The 18,497-nt window shown below is 44.9% G+C and overlaps 1 protein-coding gene across 6 annotated transcripts in view; it reads left to right on the forward strand.

Moving 5' to 3' along the window:
* Positions 1 to 18,497, forward strand: part of bnc2 (basonuclin zinc finger protein 2) — a 235,410-nt gene that overhangs the window by 135,324 nt on the left and 81,589 nt on the right. The window contains exon 2 of one of the 6 annotated variants that reach the window (XM_058386470.1): positions 3,003 to 3,110. The exons of 4 other annotated variants lie outside the window; for them this stretch is intronic. Coding sequence is in view for 1 of the 2 variants with exons in the window: in XM_058386469.1 (XP_058242452.1) it covers positions 11,989 to 12,021 (33 nt within the window). In the remaining variant the exon portion in view is untranslated. Of the gene's footprint in view, positions 1 to 3,002; positions 3,111 to 11,973; positions 12,022 to 18,497 lie in introns of those variants that run through there. One more of the 6 variants, XM_058386469.1, reaches the window with a different exon arrangement.

Below are 18,497 nucleotides of genomic sequence, written 5' to 3' on the forward strand. Positions count from 1 at the left end.
AAAAAAAAAAGAAAAGAAGAAAAAATCAATGGAGTCGGAAAATTAAGTTCGCAATTAGGAAGCGAGAGGAATGAATGAAGTCAGGAACGTCCGCTCTGTGGCTCTGACGTGCTTAATGAGACGCCGTCTCCCGCTACTATTGACCTCGTACGCTGTGGACACCTCTCATATATTTACATAGCTCTCTCTCTCTCTCTCTCTCTCTCTCACACACACACACACACACACACACACGACAATATCGTTGTTTATATAAATACTTAACACTCCGGGATTAATGAGATATTTCAGGTCTGATTGTCCACATCGCTCAGCTACACTGGAGACTGGTTCTTGATGAAGTGAGTGACCTCACACTCATCCATAAGTATTGGCACCCCTTTGAAGAAGTCCCCAAGTTCTTGTTCTGTTTTTTTCTTTATTGAATGCTGGTGTGCCAATAATTGGCAAATGGTTTTTTTTTTTAAATCAGGAAAATATTTTGTTGATCATTTTTTCTTACAGTAATATGACTAATTATAAATTATGTTTCTCTCATTAAAAGCAAAGACCTCCTCTGTTTTAACATATTTTACTAAAGGGTGCCAATATTTTTAATCTGACTGTACATTAGTAATGTTATTGGGTAACAAAGTTTGCAAATATTCTCCACCAAACCCCAACACACCCCACCAAACACTAACACTGAACCAAACCCCAACACACTCCACCAAACACTAACACTGAACCAAACCCCAACACACTCCAGCAAACACTAACACTGAACCAAACCCCAACACACTCCACCAAACACTAACACTGAACCAAACCCCAACACACTCCAGCAAACACTAACACTGAACCAAACCCCAACACACTCCACCAAACACTAGTGTTATCCACTAAACCCCAACACATTTCACCAAAGACTTTTACACTTCCCAGTTGATGGTGGATCTCAGAGTTGATCTCAGAGTTGATCTCAGCATATATTAGAGTTGATCTCAGAGTTGATCTCAGAGTTGATCTCAGAGTTGATCTCAGAGTTGATCTCAGAGTTGATCTCAGCATATCTGAGTTGATCTCAGAGTTGATCTCAGAGTTGATCTCAGAGTTGATCTCAGCATATCTTAGAGTTGATCTCAGAGTTGATCTCAGAGTTGATCTCAGCATATCTTAGAGTTGATCTCAGAGTTGATCTCAGAGTTGATCTCAGAGTTGATCTCAGAGTTGATCTCAGCATATCTCAGAGTTGATCTCAGAGTTGATCTCAGAGTTGATCTCAGAGTTGATCTCAGAGTTGATCTCAGAGTTGATCTCAGCATATATTAGAGTTGATCTCAGAGTTGATCTCAGAGTTGATCTCAGAGTTGATCTCAGAGTTGATCTCAGAGTTGATCTCAGCATATCTTAGAGTTGATCTCAGAGTTGATCTCAGAGTTGATCTCAGCATATCTTAGAGTTGATCTCAGAGTTGATCTCAGAGTTGATCTCAGAGTTGATCTCAGAGTTGATCTCAGCATATCTCAGAGTTGATCTCAGAGTTGATCTCAGAGTTGATCTCAGAGTTGATCTCAGCATATCTGAGTTGATCTCAGAGTTGATCTCAGAGTTGATCTCAGAGTTGATCTCAGCATATCTTAGAGTTGATCTTAGAGTTGATCTCAGAGTTGATCTCAGAGTTGATCTCAGAGTTGATCTCAGCATATCTTAGAGTTGATCTCAGAGTTGATCTCAGCATATCTTAGAGTTGATCTCAGAGTTGATCTCAGCATATCTTAGAGTTGATCTCAGAGTTGATCTCAGAGTTGATCTCAGCAGGGTCTCAGAGTTAAAGACTATTCCAGAAGTTTCCCCTCCACACTCTAACTGACTCACTGAACTGTGTGTTGTTTAATTCGTCCTCTCTGAACACTGCCAGGAGACACGATGACGTCATGACCCCGAGCTTCCAGCTTGTTTGTGTCATATCAGAATTCCCGTAAATATGCGATTCCACTTGGAGGTGTTAATTTCCTCTCCAGCTCCACGCATCATGTGTTCCGTGGTAGAAAATAACCAGATGTTTGATGGACACATAAAGAGTTAAATGTAAATCCTTTTTACAAGCTTGTAATTACTGTAATTCTGACATGACAACTATAATTAGTCACGATAAACGAGATCACGTTCTCGCTGCCGCTGTAGGAAAAAAAAGAGAAAAGAGGCTAGATGTTTCATCCTGGAACGATGAAGCCTCTAAATAACTGGAGGGAGAAAAAAGTACAGATCATCAATATGCACGAGGAAAAAAACAAAAAAAGATAAAAAGGTGGCTAGATTTTTAACAAAGTCTGAACAGATGTGTCGATAATTTAGCGCTTTGAGCGCAGAGGGTTACGGATCAGATGCTGACAAGGCGCGCGGCATCGTTTGTCACGGGAGGAAAGTACCTCTTTAACTCTGAGACAGAGATGAAGACACTCTGAGGTCCCTGAACATCTGCCAGCCAGTCACAGGGAGCCGCCGTGTGTGTCATTAATTGTGATGAAATCATTTAAAGCCATCAGGATGAAATGAGCCTGTTAAGACAAAATCACACACACACACACACACACACACACACACACACTCACTCCTGACAGGCATTGTCTTCTTCAGTGACAACGTGTGTAAGCGTCTGTTTCACACTGTAGCTGCGTATGACACGTTTTTCAGAGCCGTTGTCATGCATCAGGCTGTGATCTGAGCATATATGTGTATAGATATGTGTGTGTGTCTATAAGTGTGTGTGTGTGATTGCCGTGCCTGATTGCCCCAGGGGGCTAATAGCGAGGGTAAATTATGCCCCTCTGCTAAACAGGAGGGCAGGAAAGAGTACATGTGGTCCTCCATTTTACAACGAAAACAGCAATAATTGCCTGCATCTGAAACGACTAAAAGCACATGCGGCTGCTTCCTGTTCACATCCCTTTAAAAAAAAACACACATCCACTTATTTCTTTTCTTTCTGCCATTCGGTGATCTCCTCAACACCGCCGCAGACAGGAGCGGAAAAACCCGAGCTGGAAATTACCGCCGCTAACGCGTGAAGAGCGCGGGGAAGAACGAGCAGGCGCTCCATTCAGCGGGAAAGCTGATGCTGAAATAATGTGAGGTTCTGATCGTGTTTATTTAACACCATGAACACCACTGAACACCATGAACACACTGAACACCACTGAACACCACTGAACACCATGAACACACTGAACACCACTGAACACCATGAACACCACTGAACACCACTGAACACCACTGAACACACTGAACACCATGAACACACTGAACACCACTGAACACCACTGAACACCATGAACACCACTGAACACCACTGAACACCATGAACACACTGAACACCATGAACACACTGAACACCATGAACACCACTGAACACCATGAACACACTGAACACCACTGAACACCATGAACACCACTGAACACCATGAACACACTGAACACCACTGAACACCATGAACACCACTGAACACCACTGAACACACTGAACACCATGAACACACTGAACACCACTGAACACCATGAACACACTGAACACCATGAACACACTGAACACCATGAACACACTGAACACCACTGAACACCACTGAACACCATGAACACCACTGAACACACTGAACACCACTGAACACACTGAACACCATGAACACACTGAACACCATGAACACACTGAACACCACTGAACACCATGAACACCATGAACACCATGAACACACTGAACACCACTGAACACCATGAACACACTGAACACCACTGAACACCATGAACACACTGAACACCACTGAACACCACTGAACACCATGAACACCATGAACACACTGAACACCACTGAACACCATGAACACCACTGAACACCATGAACACACTGAAAACCATGAACACCACTGAACACCATGAACACACTGAACACCACTGAACACCATGAACACACTGAACACCACTGAACACCATGAACACACTGAACACCACTGAACACACTGAACACCATGAACACACTGAACACCATGAACACCACTGAACACACTGAACACCATGAACACACTGAACACCACTGAACACACTGAACACCACTGAACACCACTGAACACCATGAACACACTGAACACCATGAACACCACTGAACACCATGAACACACTGAACACCACTGAACACCACTGAACACCATGAACACACTGAACACCACTGAACACCATGAACACCATGAACACCACTGAACACACTGAACACCATGAACACCACTGAACACCATGAACACCACTGAACACCATGAACACACTGAACACCATGAACACCATGAACACACTGAACACCACTGAACACCATGAACACCACTGAACACCATGAACACCACTGAACACCATGAACACACTGAACACCATGAACACCACTGAACACCATGAACACACTGAACACCACTGAACACACTGAACACCACTGAACACCATGAACACCACTGAACACCATGAACACCACTGAACACCATGAACACACTGAACACCACTGAACACCATGAACACCACTGAATACACTGAACACCACTGAACACCATGAACACACTGAACACACTGAACACCACTGAATACACTGAACACCATGAACACCACTGAACACCATGAACACACTGAACACACTGAACACCACTGAATACACTGAACACCATGAACACCACTGAACACCATGAACACACTGAACACCACTGAACACACTGAACACCATGAACACACTGAACACCATGAACACACTGAACACCACTGAATACACTGAACACCATGAACACCACTGAACACCATGAACACACTGAACACCATGAACACACTGAACACCACTGAACACCATGAACACACTGAACACCACTGAATACACTGAACACCACTGAACACCATGAACACACTGAACACCACTGAACACACTGAACACCATGAACACACTGAACACCACTGAACACCATGAACACACTGAACACCACTGAATACACTGAACACCACTGAACACCATGAACACACTGAACACCACTGAACACCATGAACACCACTGAACACCATGAACCCACTGAACACCACTGAACACCATGAACACACTGAACACCACTGAACACCATGAACACACTGAACACCACTGAACACACTGAACACCACTGAACACACTGAACACCATGAACACCACTGAACACCATGAACACACTGAACACCACTGAACACACTGAACACCACTGAACACCATGAACACACTGAACACACTGAACACCACTGAACACCATGAACACACTGAACACCACTGAACACCATGAACACACTGAACACCACTGAACACCACTGAACACACTGAACACCACTGAACACCATGAACACCACTGAACACCATGAACACACTGAACACACTGAACACCACTGAACACCATGAACACACTGAACACCACTGAACACCACTGAACACACTGAACACCACTGAACACCATGAACACACTGAACACCACTGAACACACTGAACACCATGAACACACTGAACACCACTGAACACCACTGAACACACTGAACACCATGAACACACTGAACACCACTGAACACCACTGAACACCATGAACACACTGAACACCATGAACACCACTGAACACCACTGAACACACTGAACACCATGAACACACTGAACACCACTGAACACCATGAACACACTGAACACCACTGAACACACTGAACACCACTGAACACCATGAACACACTGAACACCACTGAACACCATGAACACACTGAACACCACTGAACACACTGAACACCACTGAACACCATGAACACACTGAACACCACTGAACACCATGAACACCACTGAACACCATGAACCCACTGAACACCACTGAACACCATGAACACACTGAACACCACTGAACACCATGAACACACTGAACACCACTGAACACACTGAACACCATGAACACCACTGAACACACTGAACACCATGAACACACTGAACACCACTGAACACACTGAACACCACTGAACACCATGAACACACTGAACACCACTGAACACCACTGAACACCATGAACACACTGAACACCACTGAACACCATGAACACACTGAACACCACTGAACACCACTGAACACACTGAACACCACTGAACACCATGAACACCACTGAACACCATGAACACACTGAAAACCATGAACACCACTGAACACCATGAACACACTGAACACCACTGAACACCATGAACACACTGAACACCACTGAACACCATGAACACACTGAACACCACTGAACACACTGAACACCATGAACACACTGAACACCACTGAACACCATGAACACCACTGAACACCATGAACACACTGAACACCATGAACACCACTGAACACCATGAACACACTGAACACCACTGAACACCATGAACACCACTGAACACCATGAACACCACTGAACACCATGAACACCACTGAACACCACTGAACACACTGAACACCATGAACACCACTGAACACCATGAACACACTGAACACCATGAACACCATGAACACACTGAACACCACTGAACACACTGAACACCATGAACACCACTGAACACCATGAACACCACTGAACACCACTGAACACCATGAACACACTGAACACCACTGAACACCATGAACACACTGAACACCATGAACACCACTGAACACCACTGAACACCATGAACACCACTGAACACCATGAACACCACTGAACACCATGAACACACTGAACACCACTGAACACCATGAACACCACTGAACACCATGAACACACTGAACACCATGAACACACTGAACACCACTGAACACCATGAACACCACTGAACACACTGAACACCATGAACACACTGAACACCACTGAACACCATGAACACCACTGAACACCATGAACACACTGAACACCACTGAACACACTGAACACCACTGAACACCATGAACACCACTGAACACCACTGAACACCATGAACACCACTGAACACCATGAACACCACTGAACACCACTGAACACCATGAACACCACTGAACACCACTGAACACCATGAACACCACTGAACACCACTGAACACCACTGAACACCATGAACACCACTGAACACCATGAACACCACTGAACACCATGAACACACTGAACACCATGAACACACTGAACACCACTGAACACACTGAACACCACTGAATACACTGAACACCACTGAACACCATGAACACACTGAACACACTGAACACCACTGAATACACTGAACACCATGAACACCACTGAACACCATGAACACACTGAACACCACTGAACACACTGAACACCATGAACACACTGAACACCACTGAACACACTGAACACCACTGAATACACTGAACACCATGAACACCACTGAACACCATGAACACACTGAACACCATGAACACACTGAACACCACTGAACACCATGAACACACTGAACACCACTGAATACACTGAACACCACTGAACACCATGAACACACTGAACACCACTGAACACACTGAACACCATGAACACACTGAACACCACTGAACACCATGAACACACTGAACACCACTGAATACACTGAACACCACTGAACACCATGAACACACTGAACACCACTGAACACCATGAACACACTGAACACCACTGAATACACTGAACACCACTGAACACCATGAACACACTGAACACCACTGAACACCATGAACACCACTGAACACCATGAACCCACTGAACACCACTGAACACCACTGAACACCATGAACACACTGAACACCATGAACACACTGAACACCACTGAACACACTGAACACACTGAACACCACTGAACACACTGAACACCATGAACACACTGAACACCACTGAACACACTGAACACCACTGAACACCATGAACACACTGAACACACTGAACACCACTGAACACCATGAACACACTGAACACCACTGAACACACTGAACACCACTGAACACACTGAACACCACTGAACACCATGAACACACTGAACACCACTGAACACACTGAACACCATGAACACACTGAACACCATGAACACACTGAACACCACTGAACACCATGAACACACTGAACACACTGAACACCATGAACACACTGAACACCACTGAACACCATGAACACACTGAACACCACTGAACACCATGAACACACTGAACACCACTGAACACACTGAACACCATGAACACACTGAACACCATGAACACACTGAACACCACTGAACACCATGAACACACTGAACACACTGAACACCACTGAACACCATGAACACACTGAACACCACTGAACACCATGAACACCACTGAACACCACTGAACACACTGAACACCATGAACACACTGAACACCATGAACACCCTGAACACCACTGAACACCATGAACACACTGAACACCACTGAACACCATGAACACACTGAACACCATGAACACACTGAACACACTGAACACCATGAACACACTGAACACCATGAACACACTGAACACCACTGAACACACTGAACACCATGAACACACTGAACACCACTGAACACACTGAACACACTGAACACCATGAACACCACTGAACACCATGAACACCACTGAACACACTGAACACACTGAACACCATGAACACACTGAACACCATGAACACCATGAACACCATGAACACACTGAACACCACTGAACACCATGAACACCACTGAACACCATGAACACACTGAACACCATGAACACCATGAACACACTGAACACCATGAACACACTGGACACCACTGAACACCATGAACACACTGAACACCATGAACACCACTGAACACCATGAACACACTGAACACCACTGAACACCATGAACACACTGAACACCATGAACACCACTGAACACCACTGAACACCCCTGAACACCATGAACACCACTGAACACACTGAACACCACTGAACACCATGAACACCACTGAACACCATGAACACCATGAACACACTGAACACCACTGAACACCATGAACACACTGAACACCACTGAACACACTGAACACCATGAACACACTGAACACCACTGAACACCATGAACACCTCTGAACACCATGAACACCACTGAACACCATGAACACACTGAACACCATGAACACCACTGAACACCATGAACACCACTGAACACCATGAACACACTGAACACCACTGAACACCATGAACACACTGAACACCACTGAACACCATGAACACACTGAACACCACTGAACACCCCTGAACACCATGAACACCACTGAACACCATGAACACACTGAACACCACTGAACACCATGAACACACTGAACACCATGAACACCACTGAACACCATGAACACACTGAACACCACTGAACACCATGAACACACTGAACACCACTGAACACACTGAACACCATGAACACACTGAACACCATGAACACCACTGAACACCATGAACACCACTGAACACCATGAACACACTGAACACCACTGAACACCATGAACACACTGAACACCACTGAACACCATGAACACACTGAACACCACTGAACACCCCTGAACACCATGAACACCACTGAACACCATGAACACCATGAACACACTGAACACCATGAACACACTGAACACCACTGAACACCATGAACACCACTGAACACCACTGAACACCATGAACACACTGAACACCACTGAACACCATGAACACCATGAACACACTGAACACCACTGAACACCACTGAACACCCTGAACACCACTGAACACCCTGAACACCACTGAACACCATGAACACACTGAACACCACTGAACACCACTGAACACCCTGAACACCACTGAACACCCTGAACACCACTGAACACCATGAACACCACTGAACACCACTGAACACCATGAACACCACTGAACACCACTGAACACCATGAACACCCCTGAACACCACTGAACACCATGAACACCCCTGAACACCACTGAACACCATGAACACCCCTGAACACCACTGAACACCATGAACACCCTGAACACCACTGAACACCACTGAACACACTGAACACACTGAACACCACTGAACACCATGAACACCACTGAACACCATGAACACCACTGAACACCATGAACACCCTGAACACCACTGAACACACTGAACACACTGAACACCACTGAACACCATGAACACCACTGAACACCATGAACACCCCTGAACACCACTGAACACCATGAACACCCCTGAACACCACTGAACACCATGAACACCCTGAACACCACTGAACACCACTGAACACACTGAACACCACTGAACACCATGAACACCATGAACACACTGAACACCCTGAACACCACTGAACACCATGAACACCACTGAACACCATGAACACCACTGAACACCATGAACACCATGAACACCACTGAACACCATGAACACCACTGAACACCATGAACACCATGAACACCACTGAACACCATGAACACCACTGAACACCCCTGAACACCCCTGAACACCATGAACACCCTGAACACCACTGAACACCATGAACACCACTGAACACCATGAACACCACTGAACACCACTGAACACCATGAACACCACTGAACACCATGAACACCACTGAACACCATGAACACCACTGAACACACTGAACACCATGAACACCACTGAACACCATGAACACCACTGAACACCACTGAACACCCCTGAACACCACTGAACACCCTGAACACCACTGAACACCATGAACACCACTGAACACCACTGAACACCCTGAACACCACTGAACACCATGAACACCACTGAACACCACTGAACACCATGAACACCACTGAACACCATGAACACCACTGAACACCCCTGAACACCACTGAACACCCTGAACACCACTGAACACCATGAACACCATGAACACCATGAACACCACTGAACACCATGAACACCACTGAACACCATGAACACCACTGAACACCATGGACACCACTGAACACCATGAACACCACTGAACACCATGGACACCACTGAACGCCCTGAACACCACTGAACACCATGAACACCACTGAACACCACTGAACGCCCTGAACACCACTGAACACCATGAACACCACTGAACACCGTGAACACCACTGAACACCATGAACACCACTGAACACCATGACCACCATGAACACCACTGAACACCTGAACGCCGGAGCGGGGTCAGCGGATGCTGAGGCGCATAGTGCGAAGAGGTCGCCAACTTTCTGCAGAGTCAATCGCTACAGACCTCCAAACTTCATGTGGCCTTCAGATTAGCTCAAGAACAGTGCGCAGAGAGCTTCATGGAATGGGTTTCCATGGCCAAGCAGCTGCATCCAAGCCATACATCACCAAGTGCAATGCAAAGCGTCGGATGCAGTGGTGTAAAGCACGCCGCCACTGGACTCTAGAGCAGTGGAGACGCGTTCTCTGGAGTGACAAATCGCGCTTCTCCATCTGGCAATCTGATGGACGAGTCTGGGTTTGGCGGTTGCCAGGAGAACGGTACTTGTCTGACTGCATTGTGCCAAGTGTAAAGTTTGGTGGAGGGGGGATTATGGTGTGGGGTTGTTTTTCAGGAGCTGGGCTTGGCCCCTTAGTTCCAGTGAAAGGAACTCTGAATGCTTCAGCATACCAAGACATTTTGGACAATTCCATGCTCCCAACTTTGTGGGAACAGTTTGGAGCTGGCCCCTTCCTCTTCCAACATGACTGTGCACCAGTGACCAAAGCAAGGTCCATAAAGACATGGATGACAGAGTCTGGTGTGGATGAACTTGACTGGCCTGCACAGAGTCCTGACCTCAACCCCATAGAACACCTTTGGGATGAATTAGAGCGGAGACTGAGAGCCAGGCCTTCTCGTCCAACATCAGTGTGTGACCTCACAAATGCGCTTCTGGAAGAATGGTCAAAAATTCCCATAAACACACTCCTAAACCTTGTGGACAGCCTTCCCAGAAGAGTTGAAGCTGTTATCGCTGCAAAGGGTGGACCGACGTCATATTGAACCCTATGGATTAGGAATGGGATGTCACTTAAGTTCATATGCGAGTCAAGGCAGGTGAGCGAATACTTTTGGCAATATAGTGTATTATTAAACACTTCTATCGGACCAATACACCACTAAACACCACTGAACACCGCACATCAACAAAAACGAACACACACTCTCACTTCCCAACAAACCACATTTAAATCCACTATTCTCCTTGGTGTTTGTTTAGAGACCCTTGGTGTTTGTTTAGAGACTCTTGGTGTTTGTTTAGAGACTCTTGGTGTTTGTTTAGAGACTCTTGGTGTTTGTTTAGAGACTCTTGGTGACTCTTGGTGTTTGTTTAGAGACCCTTGGTGACTCTTGGTGTTTGTTTAGAGACCCTTGGTGACTCTTGGTGTTTGTTTAGAGACCCTTGGTGACTCTTGGTGTTTGTTTAGAGACCCTTGGTGACTCTTGGTGTTTGTTTAGAGACCCTTGGTGACACTTGGTGTTTGTTTAGAGACTCTTGGTGTTTGTTTAGAGACCCTTGGTGACTCTTGGTGTTTGTTTAGAGACCCTTGGTGACTCTTGGTGTTTGTTTAGAGACCCTTGGTGACTCTTGGTGTTTGTTTAGAGACCCTTGGTGACTCTTGGTGTTTGTTTAGAGACTCTTGGTGTTTGTTTAGAGACCCTTGGTGACTCTTGGTGTTTGTTTAGACACCCTTGGTGACTCTTGGTGTTTGTTTAGAGACCCTTGGTGACTCTTGGTGTTTGTTTAGAGACCCTTGGTGACACTTGGTGTTTGTTTAGAGACTCTTGGTGTTTGTTTAGAGACCCTTGGTGACTCTTGGTGTTTGTTTAGAGACCCTTGGTGACTCTTGGTGTTTGTTTAGAGACCCTTGGTGACACTTGGTGTTTGTTTAGAGACTCTTGGTGTTTGTTTAGAGACCCTTGGTGACTCTTGGTGTTTGTTTAGAGACCCTTGGTGACTCTTGGTGTTTGTTTAGAGACCCTTGGTGACTCTTGGTGTTTGTTTAGAGACCCTTGGTGACTCTTGGTGTTTGTTTAGAGACCCTTGGTGACTCTTGGTGTTTGTTTAGAGACTCTTGGTGTTTGTTTAGAGACCCTTGGTGACACTTGGTGTTTGTTTAGAGACTATTGGTGTTTGTTTAGAGACTCTTGGTGACTCTTGGTGTTTGTTTAGAGACTCTTGGTGTTTGTTTAGAGACTCTTGGTGACTCTTGGTGTTTGTTTAGAGACTCTTGGTGTTTGTTTAGAGACCCTTGGTGACTCTTGGTGTTTGTTTAGAGACCCTTGGTGACTCTTGGTGTTTGTTTAGAGACCCTTGGTGACTCTTGGTGTTTGTTTAGAGACCCTTGGTGACTCTTGGTGTTTGTTTAGAGACCCTTGGTGACTCTTGGTGTTTGTTTAGAGACTCTTGGTGTTTGTTTAGAGACTCTTGGTGTTTGTTTAGAGACCCTTGGTGACTCTTGGTGTTTGTTTAGAGACCCTTGGTGACTCTTGGTGTTTGTTTAGAGACCCTTGGTGACTCTTGGTGTTTGTTTAGAGACCCTTGGTGACTCTTGGTGTTTGTTTAGAGACCCTTGGTTACTCTTGGTGTTCCGAAGCATGTTGAAGAATTTCCTTCTTGACGTGTTGATGCCTTTTGCAGATTTTTACTCTTTTTAGTGAATCCAGTGGCTTCTTAGAGCATTTATTTGTTTTTTCTAGCGAAGGTGTTTGCTGCTGTGGGTTGGAGTGTTTGTGTTTATAGTGTTTGTTGTTGCATGTACAATAATTGTTGTGGTTTTTTTAGAGAATGTTGGTGTTTTTTGCTCGATTTGTTTGTGTTTCTGTAAGCGTGTGTTGGTGTGTGTTTGGGTTTTAGAGAGGAGAAAACAGGAGGTCTTTGTAACGAGAGCAAGAACGGAGGCAAGGCCACCTCTGAGCTGTGTGTGTGTGTGTGTGTGTACACAGGAGGGTAAAAGTCGCTTTGAGCAGGAGATTATTGGTGTGCCACAATTTACAAGAGATGTGCCGTCATTAGTTGTGTAGAACCAAACCGCTGGGTAAATCTGCCATGAAATACAAGACTGGAGCTGTAAAACCAGAGCATGTGCATCAAACTCGAACCAGATGAGGAACACTGAAGGACACTGTGTGTGTGTGTGTGTGTGTGTGTGTGTGTGTGTGTGTGAAAGTGAAAAAGCAAGAACAAGAATGAGAGAGGGTTGCATGTAATTACAGCATAAGTGTATGTGTATAAGACTGTGTGTGTGTGTGTGTTACACTCTATAAAGTAATGGCTCTCAGAAGCACCCACAGGCCCACACAGAAACAGTCGCCAAAAACAGCAGAAACAACACAGTCTCTGGCAGAAGGCCACTGGTCCTGCGGGATTATGGGATTGTGGAGGACACCCATCAAACTGCTCTACCACACACACACACACACACACATGCACACGCGCGCACACACACACACACACACACACACGCAGCATGCAGACTCATGTATAGCTCCTTTTATACCACAGGAACTTTTTCAGGAACTCATGAACTTTTCCACCAGTTTTTGTTTCCTGTTCAAACACTGATTTTATTTATTTTTTGCTACTCTCTGTCTTGGATTGGCTCACGTCCAACTCCAGAGAACGGTTCTAAAGAACCAGAATTTGAAAGAACCAGATTGGAAAGAACCAGATTTGAAAGAAGCAGAATATTCTTAATGTTTCTGAGAGCTTTGTTTTTGACTTTTTTTCAGTGTATCATGGGTTCTTTAGGATATTTTTGGGTTCTTCTGCTTTTTCTTACATAAAAATGATTGGGTTCTTCATGGTATCATTGGGTTCTATATCATATCTCTGGGTTTCCTCATTGTATTCCTCAGTATATCATTGAGTTCTCGAATTGGTTTCCCAGTATGTTATTTGGTTCTCCAGTATAATATCAGTTTCCCAGTATGTCATTGGGTTCTCCACATACATTACAACTGTGTCCTTTGATGTGCTAGAATATGGTGGAATTCTCCAGTATGTCACTGAGTTTTCCAAAATATCATTGTGTTCTCCAGAATATCAACAATTTCCCAAAATTTATCTTTGGGCCCAGTAAGTCTATGGGTCTACTGGGGTTACTCAATCTCATCATTTGGGTTCTCCAGTCTGTCTGTATGTTCTCCAGTATATCATTTGGAGTTCTGAGCATATTATTGGGTTCTCTGTATATAGGGTTCTTCTGCATTACCTTATGTTCTCCGGTTTTCTGGCATGCTACTCAGTTCTCCAGTAGATTGTTGGTTTCTCCATTAGATTGTTGAGTTCCCTGGCATGTCCCTGATGTTCTGTTGCGGTTCTGGTGTCTTGTTTCTGCTCCTCGGAAAAGGACAAGTGTGTTTTCTCTCCCTCTCAGCGAGACCACTTATTTCCAGCCGGTGGTTCTTGTGTAACCTGTCATTTGATCGTTTTCAGGGCCTTGAGAGGTTTAAGATCCTGTGCAGGACTCGCTATGTTCTCTCTCACACACACACACACACACACACAGATCTCTGCAGGATGTTGATGAATCAGATGCCACACAGAGTTGACTTCTCACAGATTTCTCTGGGTTCTCCTTCTTTTCCTCAGTAGATCATTCAGTTCTCCAGAGTAGAAAGTTTTTAGTAGTCTTGGTTCTAAGCTGCAGCACTGGCTGGATTATTGAGCAAACTAGAACACACATTGTTCGGTTCTCCAGCACAAAAAATTGTATTCTCTTATATATATATGATCAGGTTCCTCTGTGTATGCTCTGTGGATCCTGGTGTTTTCTGGAGCTTCTCCATTATCTCACTCTATGATTGGGTTCTACAGTGTATCATATTCTTGAGTTCCCTGTAATTTCTCTGTCTTTTCCTGAGGTTCCTCATGATATCATTGGGTTGCCTACTATTTTTTTGGGGTTCTAGAGCACAGGAACATTTTGTTAGCTTTTTCTGTACACCAAAGGAACGTCTTGTGTATGTTGGGTTCTCCATTGTATCACTCAGTGTTCTGCTATATTGTGAGGTTCCACAGTTTATTACTGAATAGTCTGGAGTATCATTGGGTTCTCCGTTATGGAGTATCACTGGATTCTGCAGTATAGTCATGGGTTCTCTGTTGTTTTCTTGGGAATATTGTTGGGCTTCTCTGTAAATAATTGATTTCTCTTGAATTTTGTTATGTTCCTCAGAATCTCACTGGATAATCAGCTAGATTTCTGGCTTGTCCAGCGCAGGGGTTCTCTGTCGTGCTGTTGGGTTCTCCAGGGTATCTGGTATATATTTATTATCAGGGCTCTTCAGCCTTGGGTTCTACAGAGTGTCAGTATAATGATACCTCACATATTGTTGGGTTTCCTGACATATAATTGGGTTCTCTTGCATTATGTTGGGTTTGCTAGTGTGTCTCTGGATAACCAGGTAAAATTCTAGGTTCTCCAGTTGATCACTAGGTTATTATTTGGGATTTTAATGGGTTCTAAAGCATCAGGTATATCATTATGTTCCCCAGCGTATGATTGGGTTTCCTGGTCTGTTATGTTCGTTGGATAACCAGGTGGAATGCTGTAATGCTAGATCTCCTTACAAGTGAGTTATCATGTAAATCACTCGGTTCTCCAGCAGACGGTCGCGTTCTAAAGTGTGTTTTCTGGTTCATTTTTAAGTTGGGTTTGTTTTTGGTTCCTGCTCTGTCCCAGCCCTTGGTGGTGGTGATTTTAATAAGAAACATAGTTCTGGCACGGAACCTCCAGCCATTTGAAGTGGGATCATTTGTGCTGGGTTCTCACGCATCCATAACGGCAAAGTGATGGAAAAATTAGCGGTGAAAAATAATTAAAGTGATTTAACGCGGGTCCCGGCGGTGTTTAAAGAGCAGTGTCATTTTTCCCGTGTGGAGAACTCTGAGAGTCAGCAGAGTGCGGGAGAACGCCGCCGTCTCGGGCCTTTAAGAACTACCTGCAGGCTGAGCCAATGAAAACAGGTATTAACCTTCACAGATGTATAATTTCGCTCTTGCCAACATCTTCTGTGTTTTTTCGATCTGGGGAGTCTCACACACTTTCGCACACATGCCTTGTAAATCTATCTGTTTCTCCAGGAAAAAAAAGCGCTGGGGCTCGGCTAGCATTTTTAAACACGCGTCTCCCTCCGCCGTACGCCGCGTCGAAGCTGAAAAACCACCGAGCACAAATCTCGCTTTATTTGTTTAAACTCGTAGAAAGTATGTGCGACTCCCTTAAGTCTTTAGAGAGAAGCGATCCTTCACGGTCAAACAGCCATATCCCATGATGCCTCGCTTCCAATTTGTCCGCGTCTCGGACGTCGTGCCTCGTTTGCTTTTCTCCACGGAGACGTCGCTGTTTTTTTTTTTTTTTTTAATGAACCCGACGTTCAGATGAAACAAATATGGAACATCAGAACAGTGTCACTGCTCCGCTGGTACGCGTCCCAAACCACATGTTCATGTTAGCGGCCCTGTATTAAACATGAGCGTTTGGGACGCGGCCCACGGATTCTTTTATAATAAGGATCAGACCGGGAAAAACGCCGTATCAGCTTTCGCTAACGGAGGATATAAAAACAGCCCTCGCTCGCCCACTCAGACTTTTGGACCTGACTCTGGTCTAAACACACAGACTCTGTGTGTGTGTGTGTGTGTGTGTGTGTGTTTGTGTGTTTGTGTGTGTGTGTTTGTGTCTATCTTTGGAATGATCTGAAGTGTGACAAGTAGACATTGTGCAATTTACTTCACACACATGTTAAAGAAGTGTGCTTATCTCTGTGTGTGTGTGTGTGTGAAAGAGAGAGAGAGTCTTTGTCTATTATGTATGTTTTGTACTGAATCAAACTGAACTGTATTATTATTGTATAAATGATTATGCAAAGTGTGTGTGTGTAAAACTGCTGTTATCTCTGTGGTGCCACTGTGCTTGTTTACGCTCACTGTTGCGCACACACACACACACACACACACACACACACACACACACGCAGGGGAGAAGCAGATGGTGATGCTGAGTGTGTATCGGGGTGTTGTGCATAATTCAGGCCGAGACGGGTGTGTGTTTGTTTTTGTGTGTGAGTAAACAAGCACAGCAACACCACAGAGACAACAGAGGTTTTACACACACACACACACACACACACACACACACACACACACACACACACCTCACCTGTAGTATTCTAGTGTAGTGTTCAGTCTGATGGTTGAAAGTCTCACTGAAGAGCTAGCTCTGAGAAAGGGTTGTTATGACATCATCAAAGACGAGAACCAATGTGGATGAAGATGAAATCTTTCACTCTGTCTGTAAACACACTGTTAATGAGCGCTCTTCATCATCCTCATCATCCTCATCACCACTGCAGCTCTCTCCTCTTAGCTTTACTGAATCAGCTGTGCTGAATAAACATGCAGAGAGATGAAGGAGTGAAGCAGGAACGAGGGAGAGTGAGGGGTTAAAGAGAGGGACGAGTGTCCTGTCTCACATCTAATCAGTGTTATTGTATACTGGAGTGACCATGCTGACATCAGCTCCTCA

This window comes from Hemibagrus wyckioides, linkage group LG03, assembly GCF_019097595.1.
Source record: "Hemibagrus wyckioides isolate EC202008001 linkage group LG03, SWU_Hwy_1.0, whole genome shotgun sequence".
Lineage (NCBI taxonomy): Eukaryota > Metazoa > Chordata > Actinopteri > Siluriformes > Bagridae > Hemibagrus > Hemibagrus wyckioides.